This window comes from Drosophila innubila (genome assembly GCF_004354385.1).
Source record: "Drosophila innubila isolate TH190305 chromosome 3R unlocalized genomic scaffold, UK_Dinn_1.0 2_E_3R, whole genome shotgun sequence".
NCBI lineage: Eukaryota > Metazoa > Arthropoda > Insecta > Diptera > Drosophilidae > Drosophila > Drosophila innubila.
Window position 1 is genome coordinate 25,392,408 of NW_022995380.1, and position 22,395 is coordinate 25,414,802.

A 22,395-nucleotide genomic window follows, 5' to 3' on the forward strand; every position below is an offset into this window, starting at 1 on the left:
CGCCATTTTGTGCGTGCCAATGCTGTCCTACTCTTATACTCTCTCTCTCTCCTTTTTGTGTCTGTTTCAGTGTTGCTACTTGAGCTTTTTTCACGTCAAATCTAACCATTTATATGGTTAAATTAGGGAATAACAAAACAGCTAATTTTATTGGTTTGTGTTTCAAATGTATTTTGCTTTATTTTGCTTAATTTTAATCTAAAATATTCCATAAGCATTCAGTTAATATTTTAATTTTCACTTTTCATAAATAATTTCCATAAACATGTTGATTAATAGAGCTTTAAATAATTATTTTGCTAGCTTTTTTTTTTGTTTAATTGCAAGTAAATGTATGCCAAAAAAATTAATAGATTAATATTTGTTAGGATTTTTGGCTAGACATACAAAAAGGACTCCATTCTGTAAAAAATTAAGTGATTTTATGGTGCTAATTAAACTAAAAATATTTCTAACCCTAAGAACCAAATTGAGTAATTATTCTACTAAAACAAAATATTTTAACATCATCAAAACATTTTTGTTCAACACTTTTATGATGAACTTCGAGAGAACATCGAATAATATTTATAAAATGTTTATAAAATAATGTTATTAAACATGTAAGAACATAAGTTTAATTTTAGATTTATTTATTGAAAAATTTAGCTTTTATTTTACCTTCTTTGCACCAAAAACGGACATTTTTGTTACTGAAAAGTTGTCAACACTGATGTGTTTGCTACATTTTCGTTTTGCAATTTCATTAAATTCCAGCATCCGCCATAAATCTTCCACTCTTCAGCAAGGCTTCTGTGCTTTGAAGCGATAAAGGTACGTCTGGCTGTGTGATGGCTGGCCCCAAAATGCCAAAAGCAACAACAAGAACAACAACAACAATAATAACAACAAGAGCAGTTACAGTTACAGCAACAACAAGAGCCACATTGGTTTTATATTGGGGCACACATACACAAAATGGCCGTTGAAGTGGTTGAAAGCGATTACGTTGAATACCAAAAGTTGATATGTGAGGTTGTGTGTGTGATGGGTGTGTGTGTGATGCTGTGTGTGTCCCGTTACTGTTTAAATGTTGTATGAATGAGCCTTTTTGGGGACAGGCTGGACAAGCTGAGCGAGCAACCCAACCAGAGAGACTTATGTGGGGTTTGTTTTTTGGGGTTTTTCGCTCGAGCTCTGTTTGAAAGTTTGCTGGACGGTGTAAAACATAAACATGGGTTAGTTACACTAGCACATGGCCTATTAACTTGTGATAGCAACTGTCAGGCACTTAAAGTTGTCCCATAAACATATTAAATACTTAATAAGATAAGATCATAAATGAAACGAGCCTTCAAACTAAATATCTGTCTCTTCTTTTGCTGCTGTCATGGAACCTTAAGGACATTACCCTCGGCTTATGCTATGTCGTCCAGTGCAGTGTCCAACCCCTTAGCCAAGGCAAGCAAATCAGATGATGGCCAAAGTGTCGCAGGACTCAAGGAAACGCAGCTGTTTTCTGTAGTCGCTTCTGTTGCTTATTAAATTGAAATCCCCGCTTCAAGTTGTCGTTTCAGCTGCAGTTGAATATTTTCGCAACCACAGAGAAAATTATTATTTCATTTCTTCATTTTTTTTCACTGTATATTTCGCTTTCTCTAGCAACTTTGGTTGTGCAGAAATTGAAATTGAAGTACAATTTTGGCAATGCTGACATTTAGATACTCTGCAATTTGATATGATTTCTTTTAGAAATTTAAGGCATTATTGAAGAACATTTTTCTGTGTCGCTTCTATTTTAATAATTTCTAAACCTATTCTCAAACTTGAATAATAAAATATGAATAAATTAAAATAAAATTTAATAAATTATAATAAAATATCAGTAAATATATAATACACCTTTTGAATGCAGATTTTAATATTTTTCGAATAAAGGAGAATATAAATATCAAGAGAATAAAAATGTTAATGTTAACATATATTAACCATTTTAAATGTACAATAATTTTATTAAATTCTGATACGCTTCCATTTTTCATAAAACATTTTCAAAATCTGTCAATTATTTAGTATTTAAATTTGATTTTATTATAAGGAAATTAACATTTGCTGTCTTTCAGATTCCCTACATATGTTTACCTAGAAAAATTGTCAATCTGTGAATGGACAAAAGATTTAAAAATGTAAACCTGATAACTCAGGTTTATTAAATATTAATGAAGGGTATTTAGTGTACATTGTCAGCTCTAATTTTATCATGCTTGCTTTCTACTTGTTTATAAATATTTTTTGAAATTTTGTTGTTGCTGCCGGTTGACAATTTTATAAGCCATCGTCGGCTCTTACAGTTGCTGTCCCGTCTGTCTCTGCAGCTCCTGATGCTGCGTCTGCCTCTCCTGCTCCTTCTCCTGTTCCTGCTGCTTCTGTTGTTCCTGGTGCTGCTCCTCCTGGTGGTGGCACTGCGCGTGGCGCTATAATTGAATGTCTCAGGTGTTTTGTCAGACATTGCTTAAGCCTTTGCCGGGATTTTCTTCTATGGTCCCCCGTGCCGGCAGAGTCCAAATGATTGCGACTTTTAAAGCGCTTAAAGCGTTGCAGGCCATTTTAGGAATATGTGACTGAAAGAAGAAAGGGGAAATAGAAAACAGGATAGAGAAAAGGGGCAGAGAGGGGTGTTTTGTTTGGCGTGTGACATTCAAATCCGCGCTGTTTCAGTGTTTCAGTGCCTGGCCTGCCTAATTAAAACATTCATCTTCATTTTCACCTTTTGCCTAATTAATTCACACAAAAATCAACTAAATTAATATGAAAAGAGCCAAAGAAGCTGCCAAGTTAGCTGACCAGGTTCCACACCTCTCGACTTCCCATAACAGTTGTTGTTGTTGTAGTTGTTGCTGCTTTTCGGACGCTAACGAGAATTAATGGTTTGCAGTGTGGCACACAATTACAACGACAACGACGAGGACGAAGAAGAGGACGAGGAAAATCTTAGGTAAGCAGCAAAATTGTCACCACGCGCAGGAAAAACCTTCGCTACGTAATTGGCTTTGTGTATGAGTGTGTGTGTGTGTGTGTGTGTGTGTGTGTGAGTGAGGGGAGTGTCAAAAACTGCTCAATTTACGTGTCGTGAAATTAATTTATGCCCAATGCAATAACCTCGGCAACGTCAATAAAATACATTACAAGGCAACACAAAATCCATTCAGCCAGGCCAATAGACTCGTCTTAGAACTAAGGGAATGGGGGGGAGTATTGTTCCCTGACTTGCTGCCTAATTGTGCTCTGTCAATTTGAAATTAAAATTGTATGCAGCATATATATATGTATATACATACTTACATACATGAGTGTAGTAGGTGTAAGAAATGCGACTTGCGAAAAATTTCCATAATTTAGCGATATATATGCAAGTGGCGCAATTGAAGCGTAATTAGAGTTTGGCACTCACTCACACACAGATACAAATATATATACACACACACACACACACACACACACTCACACACATCTAACATACAAAATTGGCTATCGTCTGGTGCGGGCTGCTGGCGCTAATTGGTTTCTGGTCAAGAGCAGCAGGAGCAGCTAGCATCGCCATCTTTGGCTGCGATGCCTTTCAACGGACGCCAATTAAAAACGTGCGCACATTATGCTTTATTGAGCTCTCACTCCCCAAGCGAAACGAGCATCTGAAGCATGCGGAATGGAGGAATGGAGGGCAGGTCGATCCCCTTGTTACCTGGTGCCATACTCGTATTCCAAATCCGAGTGCTTGCTGATGTGGGCGTGCCTTTTAGCAATAATAACGTCCTTTGTTGGCCATAAAACAAATCATACAACTTTATGGTCACCTTACCAATAACAACAACAACAACAACAACGACAACAACAACAACAACAGCGACAACAACTGTCCACTGCGAACTTTATCTTTTTATATGCAGCATTATTGCCACAGATTAGACACGGGATTTGGTACATTGTACATATAGACATAGATGAACGTATGTACACTGAGAAAAATGACAAACTTTAGAATATTTTGTGCTTAAAATAAAAACATTTTAAGACCATATTACTAATACTAAAAATATTACTCTAAAAAAGTTTTTAAAATAAGAATACAAATTCTTTATTGTTAGGAAAGTTTAAAAATGTTTTATACCCGTGGCGCAGTGGTTAGAGAAACGCTTCAGTAGTGAAGCAGTAGGCGCCGGTTCGAATCCCACTCATAACAAATTAAATCAACATTTATAAAATTACCAAGTCATAATAAAATGTATAAAAGTCGAAATACAAAAAAAAAAAATATAAATATAAAAATCATTTTAAGCTTTTTTGCTTAAATTTAATTTTAAGAACATTTATTTTTAAAATAATAACTTGTTTTTATTTGAAATGTTTTTAAAACCAAGATGTGTGCTCTTAATATAAGAATTCCATGTTCTCAATGCATATTTAAGACCAAAAATCTTAGTTTTGAGACCAAAATCTTGATTTTAGAGCATTATTTTTATCAGTGTATGTGTGTCTCTCCCCAATGTTGGATGTGCCTTCATTTCTTCCTTTTTTTTCGATTGCCAGCAGAACGAATTAAATATGACCATTTGTATAATGGTCGAGTCTCGAAACCGCTATGCGATATACACGTATCTAGTGATACTTATGTGGGCAGCTGGCGGTGCGAGGGTGCGGTGGTGTGAGGGTGGTGCGTTGGGGCATTTATATTGGAATACATATTTGTTATGCTGTGGCTACTGTCGAATGCAAAATGCATGACATTTTCTGTTTAATTTTCAGTTCGGTAAGTGCTCAGGCTTAACTCTGGCTCTATGTTTTGGGCCATTTGAATGGGATGCGATGAGGAGGGCTCTGAGCCTTTGGGCTGTTGAGGATTTTAGAGATACGAGTTGTCACAGGCACCCCTATTAAATTGCAAAATTTCTGGCCTTGTTACGCCTCATCTGAAGGCTTGACCATTGGCTTTTTAAAGATCGTTTTCACACAATAAAGCATTTGATTTGTTGCTTTAAAACGTATACTAAAAAATGTTAATCAATATCAATATTGAGAAATAGTATTAATATAAAAACTATATTTATTTAATAAGCTGAGTATAAAACGAATAAGCGAATAAAAATTTTTGTAATAGAAAACTTTATATTCACAAAAACGTGCATGAGTGTTGAAAAATAATACAAATAATAGTCGAATAATGACTTTTAATGCCCTGTGTCTATTATATTTTTAATTAATCAGTATAAACACTATTTAATTCATTACAAAGAGCCATAAATGATTTAAGTATTTTTAAAAAAATGATGTCATTTTTCCAATGTTATTTTTAAATTAATTTAATGAATATTTTATTTATTTTATTATAAATCTGCAAATATTAAATTATTTTCAATATATTTTAATATTATAACTTATAATTTATAAGACATCAACAACACAATAAATCACTTAATTTTCAACAATCTTACTAAGATTTGCTGAGAAAAAAATATATATGAGTTATATAATTTAATAAACTAAAAAGCGAGTATTAAAATATGAGAAATTGTAATAATATAACACCTTGTTCCAAACTTAATTATTTTTTTGGTTATATGTCGATTTTTGTCTTTGAAAATCATTTTAAAAAAGAATTTGAAGTGAAATATCCTTAAAAGCTGAAATTGTATTCGTCTACAGAGACAATAACGTAAGTAAATTAGAAGCCAACTGAGAGAGAAAAAACAATGAGTGTTGCAAAGAGAAAGGTAGAGTGTGAGGCAATCTGTGTATGTGTGTGCGTGTGTGTGTGTGTGTGTGTGTGGGTTGTGCTGATTGCGGATGCTCTGCTCCAATGTGCGGGCACCAGTGTGCGGCATTTTATTTCGCATTAAGAGATTAAGATCAAAATTAAAATTTAAATTACCACGCGACACGCTGCGTGACATTCCCTGTGTGTGTGTGTGTGTGTAAGTCTGTTGTGTGTGTGTGTTACTTGTTTACCGTTGTCTTAAATTGTTGCAATGTTTTGGTACTTTAGTTCAGGTTAAAGGGGCAGCCATCTTGCCAGTTGCTAAATGTTGCAAAGATGCCTTAATTAATTAATTGGCATGTCAGACCGACAAACCGGCAAACAGACAGTTTACTCAGTTGCTGCCCCGTTGCTGTTGTTGAAGAGACGTGGAAGAAGCATCAACTAGAGAATGACTGACAACTTAATTGGCTCGCTTTGAAAAACTTGCCATTAACAAGCGAAAGTCGCTAGCAGAGCATCATCTATGAGTGCTCTATCTTCTATATACACGTATTACGCGAAATGTGGCACAGTTATATGCATGTGGCAACAACGAAACTGACAGCCTCAAATTAAAGAGGGCCAAAAGTATTGCAAGCAGAGCCTCGCTTCTGCTTGCCGTTGATTGACTTTAAACAAAACTTTGCAGTAAGCAGAGAGGCTGCCACACCTGGCATGCCTCCCCCCCCCATGCCGCCAAACGCTGTTGGCCAGGATCAGGAAAAGGGCTGCAAGTGACGCAGCAAGCTGTATCAAAACTGAGAATTTTCCAAAACATAAAAGCACTAGAAAAATTTATGAGCACTCAAGTTGATTCAATTTAAAATTTTTTCCACTTGCCCCCAAAACCCGCTGCCATCAGAAGCAGCAACAGCAGCAGTGGAAGTGGCAACATCAGCAGCCACAAAATGTGACGCTGACATTTCTCTGGCTTTTTTTTTATATTTTTAATTAGGCTAAGCCCATGCCCAAAGCCAAGTTGCCAACTGTGCCAGCTTGCTAATTGTGCAAACCTTGTGGCAGGGGGTAAGCGTGGAGTGGGGGGGGGGGGCGGTAGGAAGGGGCAAGGGAAGGGTTCTTGGCTTCTGCTGCTGAGCACTGTTTCCGCTCAGCTCTGGTTGCTGGTCAGGTTGCAGGTCTGCCTGTAAACAATACAAAACTTTTTGGGCCTGTTGGTGTTTTTGGACTTTTCAACAAACAACAACAACACCAACAATAGTTGCAAGCTGCAACAAACTAAAATATCAACAAGGCGGTCGTGTATACCCTACGAGATACCCTACAAACTCTTACAAAAGTAAAAAAGTCGTATTTCCTGAAAGAAAGAGTCTTTAAATTTTCAAAATACTTAAATATAATATGATTGAAATATAAATATATACATTAGAGACAAAGATTTAAATAATATTTTAAGTAAATATGTGGAAAGATTATAAAAAGTGGTGGATATTTCACTAACAGAATATATATAATTTATATTCAAAAAAAGAAAACTCTTTGCGAGGTAAAAGTCTAATGACAAAAGTCTTTCCATGTCCCAAAATTTCTAATATTCAATTTAGTACATAATAAATTTAATACAATGTGCTGAATGACAAAATTTTTTTTATTTTAATTACCACTTACCGAAACTCTTAGTATGCAAATTTGTTTGTAATGACTATACCTTGCGATCGGTATATAGCTGAATCTGATCGAACAGTCGTAGCAAGTTTTCCATTCTCCCTGTATATATTGCTAGTTAAGATACTCTTTTGTAAGTGCATGGAAATAGTAGAGCCTGCGCAAAAGTTGTGCACCTTTTTGAGTGGCATCAATTCTGACATTTACCTGCAGCGTCGTGGCAAAGTTTTCGATGCTTCTCACCTCCTAACTAGACGGCTTCTCGGCTTAAGCCGATTCCACAATGAAGTAAGGCAACTATTTTATGTGCCACACTTACACACACAAAAATACACACAAACACACATGCACATTAAATCCGTTTGCAAAAGCTGCAAAACTTTTTTGATATTCAAAATCAGGCAGCGCCTTGGCGTATGCAATGGAAAAATTATAAAACTCTGAGTGTGGCCAGGATGTGTCCGGATGTTTGTCTGCAAAAATAACAATTACTTGTATATCTGTGTGTATGTGTGTGTGTGTGTGTGAACCAGAAAGTTTTTGGCGCAATGGCACGGAAGTTGCAGGTGGGACGATCGGTGGCATGTAGAAACTCAACTCGACCGGGGCATTAAAGATGCCATAACTGAGTATAGTGTGTTCTGTGCTCTGTGCCGGCCGTCAAAACTTTGTTAAGTAAAACCTCATGTGCATCTAATTAAAAATATAAAAAACTTTATTTTAAAGCCGCCAAAGAAAACTTTGTCTCCAACGGAAGCGATTCTGCTCTTCTCTCTCTCTCTCTCCCCCAACATTTCTGTGTATTGTTGTTGTTTATGCTAAGAGGAAGGCGAAAGGAATATGTACTTCAAAGTTGTTGGCATGTTTATCAGAAGCAATGTGAAAAAAGGATTTTTTTGCAAATGAGCTACAAAATTGGCATAACTTTGTGTAGACAACTTTTCAGAATTTTTGCATGTTTAATTAGCAATGTGGCAAGTTTTATAACATAAGATATGGACAGGCTAATGCATAGAGATTGTTCTTTAGCTGATAGACAGGGTTTTTAATAGTTGACGATTTTTCAAAAACTTTAAGCTGTCATAACTTTGTCAAATTTTAAGCGATTTCTATGCGGAATGTCAATTTCTTCATATTTTTTCCTCTAATTTGATTCTCCATCAAAATTGGAAAATGGTATTTTTATCCATTACTGTCCATTTTCTTCCATACATTTACTTGACGATTTTTCAAAAACGTTAAGCTGTCATAACTTAGTCAAATTTTAAGCGATTTCTATGCGGGTTGTCAACTTCTTCATATTTTTTCCTCTAATTTGAATCTCCATCAAAATTGGAAAATGGTATTTTTATCCATTACTGTCCATTTTCTTCCATACTTTCACTTGACGAGTTTTCAAAAACTTTAAACAGTCATAACATTGTCAAATTTTAAGCGATTTCTATGCGGGTTGTCAACTTCTTCATATTTTTTCCTCTAATTTGATTCTCCATCAAAATTGGAAAATGGTATTTTTATCCATTACTGTCCATTTTCTTCCATACATTTACTTGACGATTTTTTCAAAACGTTAAGCTGTCATAACAGTCAAATTTTAAGCGATTTCTATGCGGGTTGTCAACTTCTTCATATTTTTTCCTCTAATTTGAATCTCCATCAAAATTAAAAATGGTATTTTTATCCATTACTGTCGATTTTCTTCCATACTTTCACTTGACGAGTTTTCAAAAACTTTAAGCTGTCATAACTTTGTCAAATTTTAAGCGATTTCTATGCGGAATGTCAATTTCTTCATATTTTTTCCTCTAATTTGATTCTCCATCAAAATTGGAAAATTGTATTTTTATCCGTTACTGTCCATTTTCTTCCATACTTTCACTTGACGAGTTTTCAAAAACTTTAAGCTGTCATAGCTTTGTCAAATTTTTAACGATTTCTATGCGGAATGTCAATTTCTTCATATTTTTTCCTCTAATTTGATTCTCCATCAAAATTGGAAAATGGTATTTTTATCCATTACTGTCCATTTTCTTCCATACTTTCACTTGACGAGTTTTCAAAAACTTTAAGCTGTCATAACTTTGTCAAATTTTAAGCGATTTCTATGCGGAATGTCAATTTGATCATATTTTGATCTCTTATTAAACTCTCTATCAAAATTGGAAAATGCAATTTTTATTTATTACTGATCATTTTCTTCCATACTTTACCTTGACGAGTTTTCAAAAACTTTAAGCTGTCATAACTTTGTCAAATTTAAAGCGATTTCTATGCGGAATGTCAATTTAGTCATAATTTGGTCTCTAATTTAATTCTCTATCAATATTGGAAAATGCAATTTTTATTTTTTACTGTCCATTTTTTTTTTCAGTTTTTTTAGTTTTCAAAAACTATAAACAGTCATATCCTTGTCAAAAATATTGATTCCAATCAATCTTTGCCGATCAATTAATCGATATTTATTCAACACGATTTATAAGATCTCACTTTATAAAACCTTAAAGTTAAATAAAGAGTGCAATGACTATTTTCTTAGTCCGGCTCTAAATACCTTCAAAATTTGTATCTGTCGCCACCCTTTGGATCAGTCTCTCAATGTCCTCATCAGAGGCTCAGCGCAGAAAACTCATTTGATGGGTGCAGCTGGCATTTTAGTTACGCCCACATTTGGATTGCTGGGCGGGAAGGAGTAGAGAGTCTCAGCTACAAGTCAAGAGCTTAATGGTTTGCCTGTGACACTCACACACACACACACACAGCAACGACAACAACGAAAAATTTGAGCTGCCAACTAACCAGGAATACGTTCGAATTGTAGTCCTTGCTGCTGAGATCCCAAACCGAAAACAAAACCCTTTTGGTCGTAGCCAAGTGAATGGCTCCACTGACAGCCACAGCCACAGCCGCAGCCAGTTTGAGTGACTGGCTCTGACTTCGACTTGTGCGTCTCCGCAACGTCCTGTGTGTCCTGTGTGTCCTGTGATGTCATTAATGCAACTAGCATCTCACAGGGAGACGGGCAAAAAAAGCCCGAAATGCTTTGCATTTGTGCTTGGTCTGGACGCATGTGATATGAGACACCAACCCCCAACCCCAACCCTTGTTCCTATATCCTTTCACTCCTTGGCACTCCTTTAATGCTAACCCTTCGCGGCGAACAAACAGAGGCGGCAAAAAATAACAAACGAGCACAACATGAGCTGAAAATAAGATTTTTGAGTCATTTCGTTTTGTTGCGTTTATGTTTGCTGGCCTGCTCATCCTGTTGTGGTCCTGTGGTCCTGTGGTCCTTGCTGCAGCAGCCTCTCTCTGTATTCTGTTGCTGCTGCTGTCGTCATCATCCTCGTCTGGCAGACTCTGTGCTTCACTGGCTGATGTATTCATGAAATCGTGTGATTAATGGCTCGCACAACATTTGCACACACTACCCAACCATGGACGATGCCGAGTTGTGTGCTCCTTTCAGCTCCTGCTCCTGCTGCTGCTGTTCCTGCTCCTGTTCGGCTCGACATGCGGCGTATCTGTCTGAGTGCAGATAAACATGCCAGTTCCCTACACCACAGAAAACCCCACTTTGAATGTCAGCCGGCAAATGCTGTGCATGCAAAACGAAGGACACAGGACGCAGGACGAAGGATGAAGGATGAACGATGGCGACGTTGGTCACAAAAATTTTCCGGCTCTGCGCGTTTTTGGCTGCCATTTTATCTGAGCCGCATGAGGCGTTGAAATTAACAAACATCCTGGCGCGCACAAAAAAAAAAAAAAAAGAAGAAGAGAAGAAAAACGAGAAAACAAACAACAAAAATGCGTTGTAATTAAAGCGAATTTAATTGCTTTATCCTTATAGAGGTAGGGAACACAGAATTTGGCCTATAACTATGCTATAATCTTTGACACTTTTATTGCGGCTCTAAAAGTTATTAACTTGATTTAATAAGCAGCTCGGACAACAACAATAACAACAAGCAGCAAAAACGTAACTGTTTAGCATTTTCAAAGTTGTTGCTGTTATCTGCGTAGCACGAAAAGTTTTGAAAAGCCAAAGAATTTGATCGCCTTGGCATTCGAAACGTGGCTTTAATTAACTCATTTTTCATTGAAATTGCCAGAGGCAGAGTCGAGGTAACAGAGCTTAGGTAATCTTATCGGTCTACACAAATAGCGTAGCATCCTTGCGGCCATCAGTCATCAGAGGCTAAAGCCTTTGTCCTAACTGATAACTGATAAGAGACAGACGAAGCTACTGCGCCTTCGCTTATCAGTTTGAATTTGAAATTGAAATTGACTTTTGATTTTCACACAGCATTATGCGCTGCTGCGTAGACAAAAAGGCTTAGTTAATCCGCCATTCCATTCAGATTGTTAACCAAGAAAACTAACCACTTGCGCCCCATTTTCAATTATGTACAGTGTAATTTACTTTATGGACTTTTATCAGGGAAAACAGCAATTTCGTTTGTTACATTAAGCATAATTTTATGATGCCAACAACTTGAAATGAAAGCCCTATAAAACGTCCATTGACAGCGGCAACAATGCCAACTCCCTGTGGCAACAACAGCAACAACAACAACACCTCGAAGTGGAAAGTTCTTTCAATTTTTAATCAAGTTGGAAGTTGAGGCATTTTTTGCATGCCAGGTCCTTGGCATCCTTGAGCATCCAGAACGTCTTGACAATGGCTGTCATTTAGTTGGGTCAAAGGTAAATGCGTACAGACTTTAAGCCAGACACTTTTTATGGCCAAAAAGAAACCTCAAAATTGCAGATTTAATTTTATTTTATTGCACTTTTGTTTCGTTGGCAAGAAAATTGTTTCTTTATACACAAAAGTGTCGGACACTCTTAGACTTCACTTTGTTTCCTTCTCAACTGCTTTGGCAGTTGATTTGAAATGCAAAAAAGAAACAAGCGAAAATTGCAATTTCCGGTTTAACTTGAAGAAATCTAAGGCTTGCAATTTCCAAGTTTATGTTACAAATTTATTTATATAAATACGAGTGTCTGTTATGTCAAAGGACAACAGGATTATTGGAATAATCCGCCTGCAGGCAATGATTTCTCATTAATAAACATAAGCAACAAATTGCAGAAAATAAACAATGGAAACAGCATAAAAACAAAACCAAACCAAAATCAAAACCATTTACAACTTCACTGAACAGCATAAAAAGCGAATAACTTGTTTTTTTTTGGGGGAAGGAAACGCATTTGGTGCCATAATATTTGTAATCAAACGCAGTCATAATAATCAAGTCGTAAAAAACAAATCCATTTTCGCGCTTGAATGAATATCAAGAGATTGGCAAGGAGTCAGACAGCAAAAGCAACAACAACAGCAACAACAACAACGATGGGTAAAAACAATAATAGTAATGGCAATGGGCAACAACATTTTTACACCTTTTGCAGCGACAGTAGCTGAAGCCAAAAAGGATCAAGGATAACGACAACAACGACATTGACACTCGATAATAATGTAGACCGCACTTTGTTTTAGCCAAAACCTGAAAGGAATAAATTTTTGAGAGTGCTCAACTGTGAGATACCCTGTGCTCAGTCCTGAGATACTTTAACAAGTACACAAACATTGGAAATTGGTTAATTAATCATTTTAGAACAGGATGATATAAATTAGTTACGTAAATGTCTTGACAAAATGTAGAAGAAATACCAAAAAAAAAACAAGTGGATCTTGTATTTTAATTAAACTTGTTCTAATAACCAAAAGCTACAATTTTAATTTAAAAAATTAAATTTAAAAAAGGCATTTTTTTGATAAATACATTTGTTTTCTGTTTAAATATTTAACCAATTTTTTAACTTCTTCAAAAATAAATTAAAAAAGAATAATAAAAAAAGATATCCTAGATAAATTATTTTTATTTGCAAAACATTTAAAGTTTTGACTTTTACAAAAAAATTCGCACAAAGTTAAAATACCCTTTGGATGTCAATATTCAATGGGCACACTGTATAAAACGAGTGAGAGAAAAGTCAACATGCACATAAAAAACAAATAGCTCAATGACTCAGGCGGAGTTTTATGAGCTGTGGAACTGAGATGGAATATCTCAAGATCTGTATAAGGACAACCTGTAAATATTTGTGCTTTATTTAACACAGGCTGTGACTGCAGCGAAGGCAATGACAAATCTGTGGCTACCCCCATTAAATGGTTGTAAAAATCAAACGGCAAATGCTGTAAATTATAATGTAATAGAAAAATAATAAGCGAGTTCATCGCAACGCGAAGATAAGATCATAAAAATTGGCAAACTCGTAAAACGTCAAATGAAAAGCTCTACGTTAGTTTTCACACCACACTCGTTTGGCAGGGGGATGGCAAAGGGATGGGAATGAAAATGGGAGTTGGTAGCATCATTACACTTGAGTGTTTTACAACTTCCGTTAAGTTTGCCGGGGCCATAAAGTGTAATCTTCATGTTTTTATTACTCGCTCAACCCGAATAGCAGATGTGTTGTCAATGGAACATCGAGGACATCAAATTGACAGCTCCTTGGAGTCGTAAAACTCGAAATAGACGGACGGACAGACGGACAGACAGACGGACGGACAGACGGATGAACTTCTGTTGGGTACATATACATATGTTGATGATGTTGGCATTGGGGTAATGATTGTCACCGGCTAAACAATTAAATTGAGGTTAGAATGATACATAAAAAGCGCATAAAAGGGCCATAAACCCGGGCAGACAATACGACCGGGCCAAGTGCAATGCGAACCCGACAACGACAACGACGACGACGACGATGACGATGTCGTCAACGCATCGTAAACGTTTTAAGCTACAGTTTATTTTCATTTCGAAAGGATAACAACAATGGCAACAACATGACCTGTGTGCGATCTGTGGCCTCGTAAAACTTGGTGATAAGACACTCGCCGTTGTGGTAATGATAATAAAATTATAATTTCGCCTCTACATATGCTCTTACTGCCCCAAAGTGTCTATCTCAGTGATGATGATTCCGGCACTGGTTCTCACTCTGCTCCTGGGTCTAGTCCTGTGCCTGTTTATGTCCCTCTCCCTCCCCTGAAGCACTTGCCATTTAAGGCTCTTTGCCATGTGAGAAATTGTAAATTGCGCTAATAAGCATTTAAAATTAACTAAATGCTCGACTCTTGAGCCAAAGTTGATGACTTGTCCTTTGGTCGGGTTCTATGTGTAATTCTAGGTCTGGGTTTGATTCTGAAACTCGTTCTATGTATGAACTGCTGGATCGTTGGGTTATAAAATGTCCAGAGTCATTGTGTGGCATTAAGTGGTTAAGAGATGCGTTTTTCATGTTTCTTAAGGCAGTAAACATTTGGGGCATGTGGCACGTCTTTGTCAGTTGTATAATAATGGATTGGTGATTACAATTGTATGTTGAATCATGCGCTTTATAATCATTTGAAATTTAACAGTGCCCTGTGATTATTTAAAGCAACTTTTCATATTCAATTTGATGTCGGCTTAATTTCGACATTTAGTTCTTGACGAAATTTCAACTTTGTTCATAATATATAAGTTTTTTAATTTATAAACGTTTTTAGTTGTTAAATATTTGTTTAAAAATGTGATTTTAAAGATCTACTTATATTAATAGATTTTGCAATCGCAGATTTAGTCGCTTTAAGTGATCAAAAAATTAAATCCAATCAACAAGAATCATCCACAGTTTGAGAATTGCAGTGCGATTACAGCTAATTAAATAAATGATATATACAATAAATTATATTACTTTCAATACAATAAGCAAAAAAAAAATATTATATTATATAACAAATGAAAAGTACTTATATTAGGAAATTCCATCGATTGTATGTGGATAAGTTTTGCTATTAGATTTTAATTCTTATAAAAAATTAATAATGGGATTTAAATAATAATCAAAATTTGTATGTCATTTATTTAATTTGACTATTTCGTCTTAATAGTTTTAGTATTATATTGTAATTATTCTAAATAATCAATTATAGTATTTAAATTTGTATCCTTAAATTGTTGCATATACTTCAGAATTATCAAAATTTATAATTAATTATTTTAAATAAAATTAATTATAAAGCATATACAATTTTTTTAGTATATAATTTAATGTTGCTCAAATATGTTCATTATCAAGTTAAGTTCAATTTGTTAAATTCGTCGAATAAAATGCTCTCGTATTGTGGGGCATTAGACTGTAAGCGAAATTCTAATTGCTTCACAACTTGCAGAATGAGCAGGACATACTTACATACATACACACCCATAAAGGGACGATTACTTCCGCCATTTTCTATGATGAATTGCTACTTTTGCTTAACACACAAATACAGAGACACAAATACAAATACATATACATTTAGCCATTAGGCAACAGAGAGAAGATGCGCAGACATCCATCGAGATGCATGGGGCCAAAGCAGTTAGCGACACAGATACACACATACACACACACACACACACACACACACACACACACACAGACACACACACGCAGGCAAAAAGATGCCCCTGTATGCTGTAGATACACATTTATCCAGTCGTCGACGGCGTTGACAGCGCCAACGCTAGCAGAAAAAGCACAGGACGAAAAAAGGACTCGCCTTGTGCTGGCAATGTAAAGCAGGTGAAGCAGCCCTTGATTGTAGTTGTTGTTGTTGCTGTTGTTGTAGCTGTAGCTGGCAGCAATTGGTGGCAAAACACTGAAAGGACACAGGAAGTGCACTTTGCTCACACACACAGCCATGCACGCACACACACACACACACACACACACATACACATTCACAGACTCTTACTTATACGTATATAGTAAAAGGACACCCTTGCCGTCATTGGGGTGCTTTTGCCGTTTATTTATGCCTGGCAATCATAAAGCGCGCCCCATTCACACACACACACACACACAGAGACATACAAACACACACACACACTCATACTGTGTCTGGCCGTAAGGGAGAGTGCAGGTTATGGCTTTCTATAACTCAGGTTCTGCTCTCATGCCGCCTCTTTCTGGCCAACATAGCTAGAGCCGTTTGTCCGTCCGTCCGTCCGTCCGTCTGTCCGTCTGTCCGTCTGTCGTCTCTTTGGCCGCGTCTGCTGCTGATGTATTCCATACAAATTGCAAGTTTTAGTGCTCTTATTTTTCGGCACTCGCCGGCAAAAGAATCATCCATCAATGGCATTACAACGGCAAGGACAGCAGCGTTGTCGAGAGAAGCCAGCAGCCAGAAGCAGACGCGAATGTGAATGTGAATGTGAATGCTTTTTGAGTGCTGCTGACGTTTTTGTGTCGCAGTCGCAGACGCACCCAATATCCAACAGGACACACACACACGCGCACAGGATAACAACCCCCTTTAGCAAAATTTGTAAATTTTTCGCTGCAAAACAAAAACAAAGCGAACAAAAAAAAACAAATTCTTTTGCCGACATTCAGACTCTTCTGCTCGCTCTCTTTCTCTCTCTCTCTCTCTCTGTCTCACTCTCCCTCTCAGTCACACTCTCTCTTTCTCACTTTTATATACAGTGCCTTCTCTGCGTTTGTAGAATAATAGCATAAAATATTGTTGTCCTTGAACAATTTACTTTTATTTTATTTTTATTGCCTACATTGCGGAGCTCTGCCTCAGTCTCCGCGTGTGTGTGCGTGTGTGTGTATGTGCGAGAGATTTTGTTTTGGTGTCTGCATTGTTGTTGTCGTGCCGCGTATTTTGGCTTCATTAAATTTATGTTGCAACCAACCATGCCCCTTTATATGTGTATGTGTGCCTCCGTGTGTGGCAATGCTTTGGGCCTAGTTGCACGTGCCGCGTTGCCGTAAAACAGATCGTAAAAGTTTATTACTTGCGGCTTTTTGTTTGTATGTATGTGTGTCGCTGTCATTGTTGCTACTGCCGCCGTTGTCGCTGTCAGCTGTCAAATTGAATTTGTTTATATTGCCAACAGCAGCAGCAGCAGTAGATCCAACAGGTTTCATTTTCACTTGCCGGAAATCATTGCGTCATGCTGATATTTTGTATTTTAACGTCCGACCGAACGACCCCGCCTTTTTCCGCTCACCTCCTTAGCTCTCCCCTTGCGGGGTCCTGTCATGCTCAGGCTTTGTGTTTAGGCTGCAAAGTCGATATTTGTTGGTTTAGGTCAGTTAGTTTTTGGCTTTGACAGCTCAAAGTCGAGGTCAACTTTTGTATGCCCATCATCAGTTGGCGTGTCTGCCTCTGTGTCTGTGTCTGTGTCCTGTCAGTGTGCTTGTATGTGTCGGTGTTTGTGTCTGTGTCTGTGTGTAGACATATTTATGTGTCCACTGGTCGAGACGCGTCCCAATGCCCAATCTGACGCGCCCTTGTCAGTGACCAAATATAAAAAATCGATTTTATTATGGCCGTTTGTCTGCCATCCTATATAGATTTCCTGTCAACTGCGATATTGTCCTTTGTCTGTTTGAAGTTCTGGCTTTGACAGGCTTAAATTCTGTCAGCTCCTCGTGTTGTTTAGGTTTAGGTAAGCCAGTTTAAAGACTCGCAGTGAACACGGCGCGTATACGTAATATGGGAGAATGTGTGAGGCGACAGTCAGCGATTTTCCAGTATACTGCGAATATATAGAGCTAACATTATAGATTGTTATTATTTTGTAATTGTTTGGTAAAATTATTTATGATTTTATGTATTTTTTAGTTCTTTGAACAAATATGAAAAAGAAATGAAGTCAAAGTAAAGATTATGATTTTTAATAAGATATTTATAAAGATAATATTTAGCATAAAATCATATTGAAACTGCAACATACAGATCCAATATTTCAGGGATTTTTTTAGCTACCCATGAAATAAACTTTAGTGTTCTTTCTAATTTTTCAATGCTTGCTTGTAATTTAAGTAAATTATTTATTTATTATATTGGCAATAAATTTTATATTAAATTATAATTATCTTATCATAGTTAAAAAATAAAAAAATTAAATAGTCCCATAAATATATTTTATTGTTTATGTTTTATGTTTATAAACATTCTTATACTAAAACACATAATTATTTGGTCAATTGTGATAGCATATTCTAAGTTTGTTATCAGCAAGACAAAAAATTTCCAGTTGATTAATAGAGCTACAACATTTCTTTATAAACAATTTGTTGATCAGAGTTCAGGCAAAAATTTGCTAAAAATTGTGTCTAATTTGCTTCCAAGGCCAAATTGAATGTTTTTGTTTGTTATGAATAATGTAGTAAAGGGAAATCAAGAAAAAAAAAGCTTTGATAGAAAGTGATGGACTATGAGATACCCTGTGCTCAGCTCTGAGGCAAATATACTTTTAGCAGATTGCACACGCTAGATGGCGCCAGAACAGAAACAATTTCCAGCAAATATATATAAATTTAGGGTATTTTAGCCGATATTCAAAATATTTCTAGTCTGTTAAATTACTCACATTGCTTATATCAATTCAAACAGGGTATATAAACTTCATGAAATCTAATTAAAGTGCGACATGCTGAGAGAACCGAAAGCTCACAAAAGCTCGCTCAGCATGTTGTCATCATACTAAAGTTGATGGAATTAATAAGTAGAATTTCTAGTCAGATTAGTGCTTTGCCAAGTGTTGAGAGATTCAGTTGGCAAAATGTTGTCGAAGCAATTATTCAGGGAGAGAAAGATCAGTGCTCAGATCCAACGAATTCAGAGAGCGCTTGCAACAAAAGTAAGTACATAGGCACATATTCAAGAATATTATTAAACATATAATTGCTTAGAGCGGCTCGGCTTTGGATTCCAAGTCTTTAGAGCAGGCAAAACCGTACTCGGAGCTACCTGGTCCCAGCCGATTTAGTTTTATATGCTCTATGTTACCGGGCGGTGAGTCGTTGAAGAGCTTTTCACTTAGCAAAAGCTTCTTTAAGTTTTTTCTCTATTCACTTTAGCTTTTTGTATATTTAATTCTCTTTTGGTTTTGTTTGATTTCGGTTTGTTATCAATTGACAATCGCAGGTCGCTATAGAAATGTGCCGGTAAATGAAATGTTTTTGGATCTAAGCAGACGATATGGAGAAATCTTTCGCATGCCTGGAGTGGGTGGGAGTGATATCGTGATCACTATGAATCCGGTGGACTATGAGACGGTTTTCCGCAATGAAGGTCAGTTTCCATATCGACGCAGCTTCTCGACCTTTGACTACTTCAAAAGGGTTCACAGACGCGAACTATTCGAGGGTACCGATGGACTAACCTTTGGGTAATTGAAATTTATAATTCTTCCTCCCTTATCAATGAGATTCATTTGTGCAGCAACGGACCGGAATGGGGCAAGATGCGAACGGCTGTTAACCCCATTTTGTTGCAGCCACGTAATGCCAAATTGTATGTGAATAATCTGGTGCAGGTCAATGATGAGTTCCTCGAGCGGTAAGCAGATTTTCTTCGATTTGTGTAAAAGACTGAGAAATTGGTAATAATTATGCAGTATACGTGCCATACGGGATCCCAAAACCCAAGAAATGCCGGCGGACTTTGCCGAAGACATACGCCGCTTAGTCTTGGAGTCCATTGGATGCGTTTCGCTCAATACTCGACTCGGTTTGCTGGCTGAGAATCGGGACAGCGAGGAGGCGAAGCAATTGATTAGAGCATTGGGACAGATTATTGAGCTGAGCTTCGTTCTGGACATCCTGCCACCATTCTGGAAGTATGTGCCGGAACCCAACTTTAAGAAACTCATGCGTGCCTTGGACACAATCACAGACATTTGTTATGGTCACATTCAGCTGGCCTTAAAACGCATTGAGGATGAGGCCAATTCGGGAGCTCCGAATACCGAACCGGGTATTGAGAAGAGCTTACTGGAGAAACTGTTTCGTGTAGATCGTCATACTGCCGTAATTATCGCCATGGATCTATTCTTCGCCGGTGTGGATCCAGTAAGTAGACAAGTAGAGTGTATAACTCCTCGTAGAGGGAGTATATTAAGTTTTGGGCAAAGTATCTTATAGGTAGTTGAAGTCGTGATATTATCTTAATCAGCATAAATAGTTGAATTTATATAAGCATGACTGTCTGTCCGTCTGTCCGTCTGTACGAACAAACAGATCTCAGAGATGGTAAGAGCTAGACGTACCATATTAATCAGACCGTACCGTATTATAACGAAGAAACTTAGAACAAGAGCATTTTTAAAGTTATAGGCTCTAGTCTTAGTACTTATGATAAATGTACAATTCCGGGTCTAATTTGAAAATTTCATTACGATCGGAGTATAAACTCGGTAGATATTTAAGAAACGATTTTTCAAAAAATATCTAGGGTAAGTAATTTTTGTCCCAACACTTTCCGGGGTTTATAAGTATAGTCTCTCGACTAAAGCTCTCTTACTTGTTTAGAGTGTGACTTGAGTATTTTTGTTTTCTTTTTTCTAGACCCTTGTCTCTCTAGGCGGCATTCTTCTAAGCCTGGCCAAGAATCCCGCACAACAGGCCCGTTTGCTGGAGGAGATTAATGGCGTGCTGCCCGAGAAGAACTCACAGTGGACAATGGAAAAGACTGCTAATCTACCCTATCTGCGTGCCTGCATTAAGGAGGGTATACGCATGTATCCCATTGGGCCTGGAACTCTGCGTCGCATGCCATGGGATGTGTCATTAAGTGGATATTGCGTCGTAGCTGGCACGGATGTGGGCATGGCATCCAACTATCAGATGGCCAACATGGAGCAGTTTGTGCCACGTGTACGTGAATTTCTGCCAGAGCGTTGGCTTCGAGACGAGTCGAAGCTAGTGGGCGATACGTCCACACCATTTATGTATCTTCCCTTTGGATTCGGACCACGCGCCTGCGCAGGACGACGCATTGTCGACATGATCCTGGAGATAGCCGTTTCTCGGCTAGTGCGCAACTTTGAAATTGGCTTCGATTATCCCATCGAGAATGCATTCAAGGCTCAGTTCTTTGTGAAGCCCAACATACCGTTTAAGTTTAAGTTTGTAGAACGCTCTGTATAATACTCTCATGTTCAAGATTTGCCAAAGAAATGCTGCTGAGCGGTTCCATCACAACGAGCAAACGTATTTCAAGTGTCCCAGGACTATTTCAGTTCAGAGGAGAAGTGTTCTCTTCAGAATCAACAACAACAAACAACGAGCAACTACTTGACTCAATTGATTTTGGTTGCTGCCCCACAAAATAACGACATATCCTGCGAGCAAACACTCGACTGGCTTTGGATGTGTCTCTGACATGGCAGAGCATCAATTCTGCCTCTTACATATGTAATAACCATCTGAGTAATGTCGAGGATTGTGGATATCAGAAGCAAAATGAAAGTGTTACTCGACTCTGTAATATTTGTCTTAAAATTAGTAGGAAAGCAAGAAGTAAAAAAGGTGTGCACAAACTTAAAAAAATTAATAATTTGTTAAGGAGACAGAATATTCCTAGTCTTGGCTACATCACAAATTTAGTTACAAGCCAACAGAATTAATCAAGTAATTCAATTTAATTAACACCAGTATGCAGCTTAAAGATTACTAAGATAAATGATTAATTTTATTAAATTATATACTATATGAGCTGTCATATGCGTATTTCGGACTAAAATTTCTACTAAACTTACTCAAATTCAACCATAAATAACAGTTTTCTATATGAAGTTGCTTGTTAAAATCTGTTGCATACTTGCAGGCGTCAGATGAAATTACATTGCTTAAAGGCGTTAATTGGTAATTTCTAATGTTAAGAAAAAGAGTTTTACATAAGTACTATACAAAATATAGATGTATATTAAGGTATGACTTGAGTGCCTTTTTTTCATTGCCAATAATTATAAGTCGTAACATAAATTGCTGAAAACAATCTTCGACATACTTTTAGGCTGTCGAATACAATTACCAAAAGCTGCAATAACTCTTTAGTATAAATTATATATATTGTTGATATTTGAGCGAATTTTCATTGCATGCCTTGATTTATACAAATAAACATTTTGCATAAATCTGTTTGCTTCTAAAAT

At 37.0% G+C, this 22,395-nt stretch overlaps 1 protein-coding gene across 1 annotated transcript; it reads left to right on the forward strand.

The window, feature by feature from the left end:
- Positions 1-18,997: 18,997 nt before the first annotated feature.
- Positions 18,998-21,454, forward strand: LOC117792161 (probable cytochrome P450 12e1, mitochondrial). Its single transcript, XM_034632177.1, has 6 exons — positions 18,998-19,098; positions 19,151-19,253; positions 19,386-19,629; positions 19,683-19,799; positions 19,858-20,311; positions 20,807-21,454. Exons 1-6 carry the CDS (start codon positions 19,021-19,023, stop codon positions 21,386-21,388), a joined length of 1,578 nt encoding a protein of 525 aa, XP_034488068.1. The 5' UTR covers positions 18,998-19,020; the 3' UTR covers positions 21,389-21,454.
- Positions 21,455-22,395: the final 941 nt, after the last annotated feature.

Bases quoted from the DNA above. Each gene is read 5' to 3' on its own strand.
- LOC117792161 (XM_034632177.1), top strand. From the start codon at position 19,021: ATGTTGTCGAAGCAATTATTCAGGGAGAGAAAGATCAGTGCTCAGATC. The intron at 19,800-19,857 runs GTAAGCAGATTT...ATAATTATGCAG, and splicing joins AATGATGAGTTCCTCGAGCG to TATACGTGCCATACGGGATC. The intron at 20,312-20,806 runs GTAAGTAGACAA...TCTTTTTTCTAG, and splicing joins TCTTCGCCGGTGTGGATCCA to ACCCTTGTCTCTCTAGGCGG.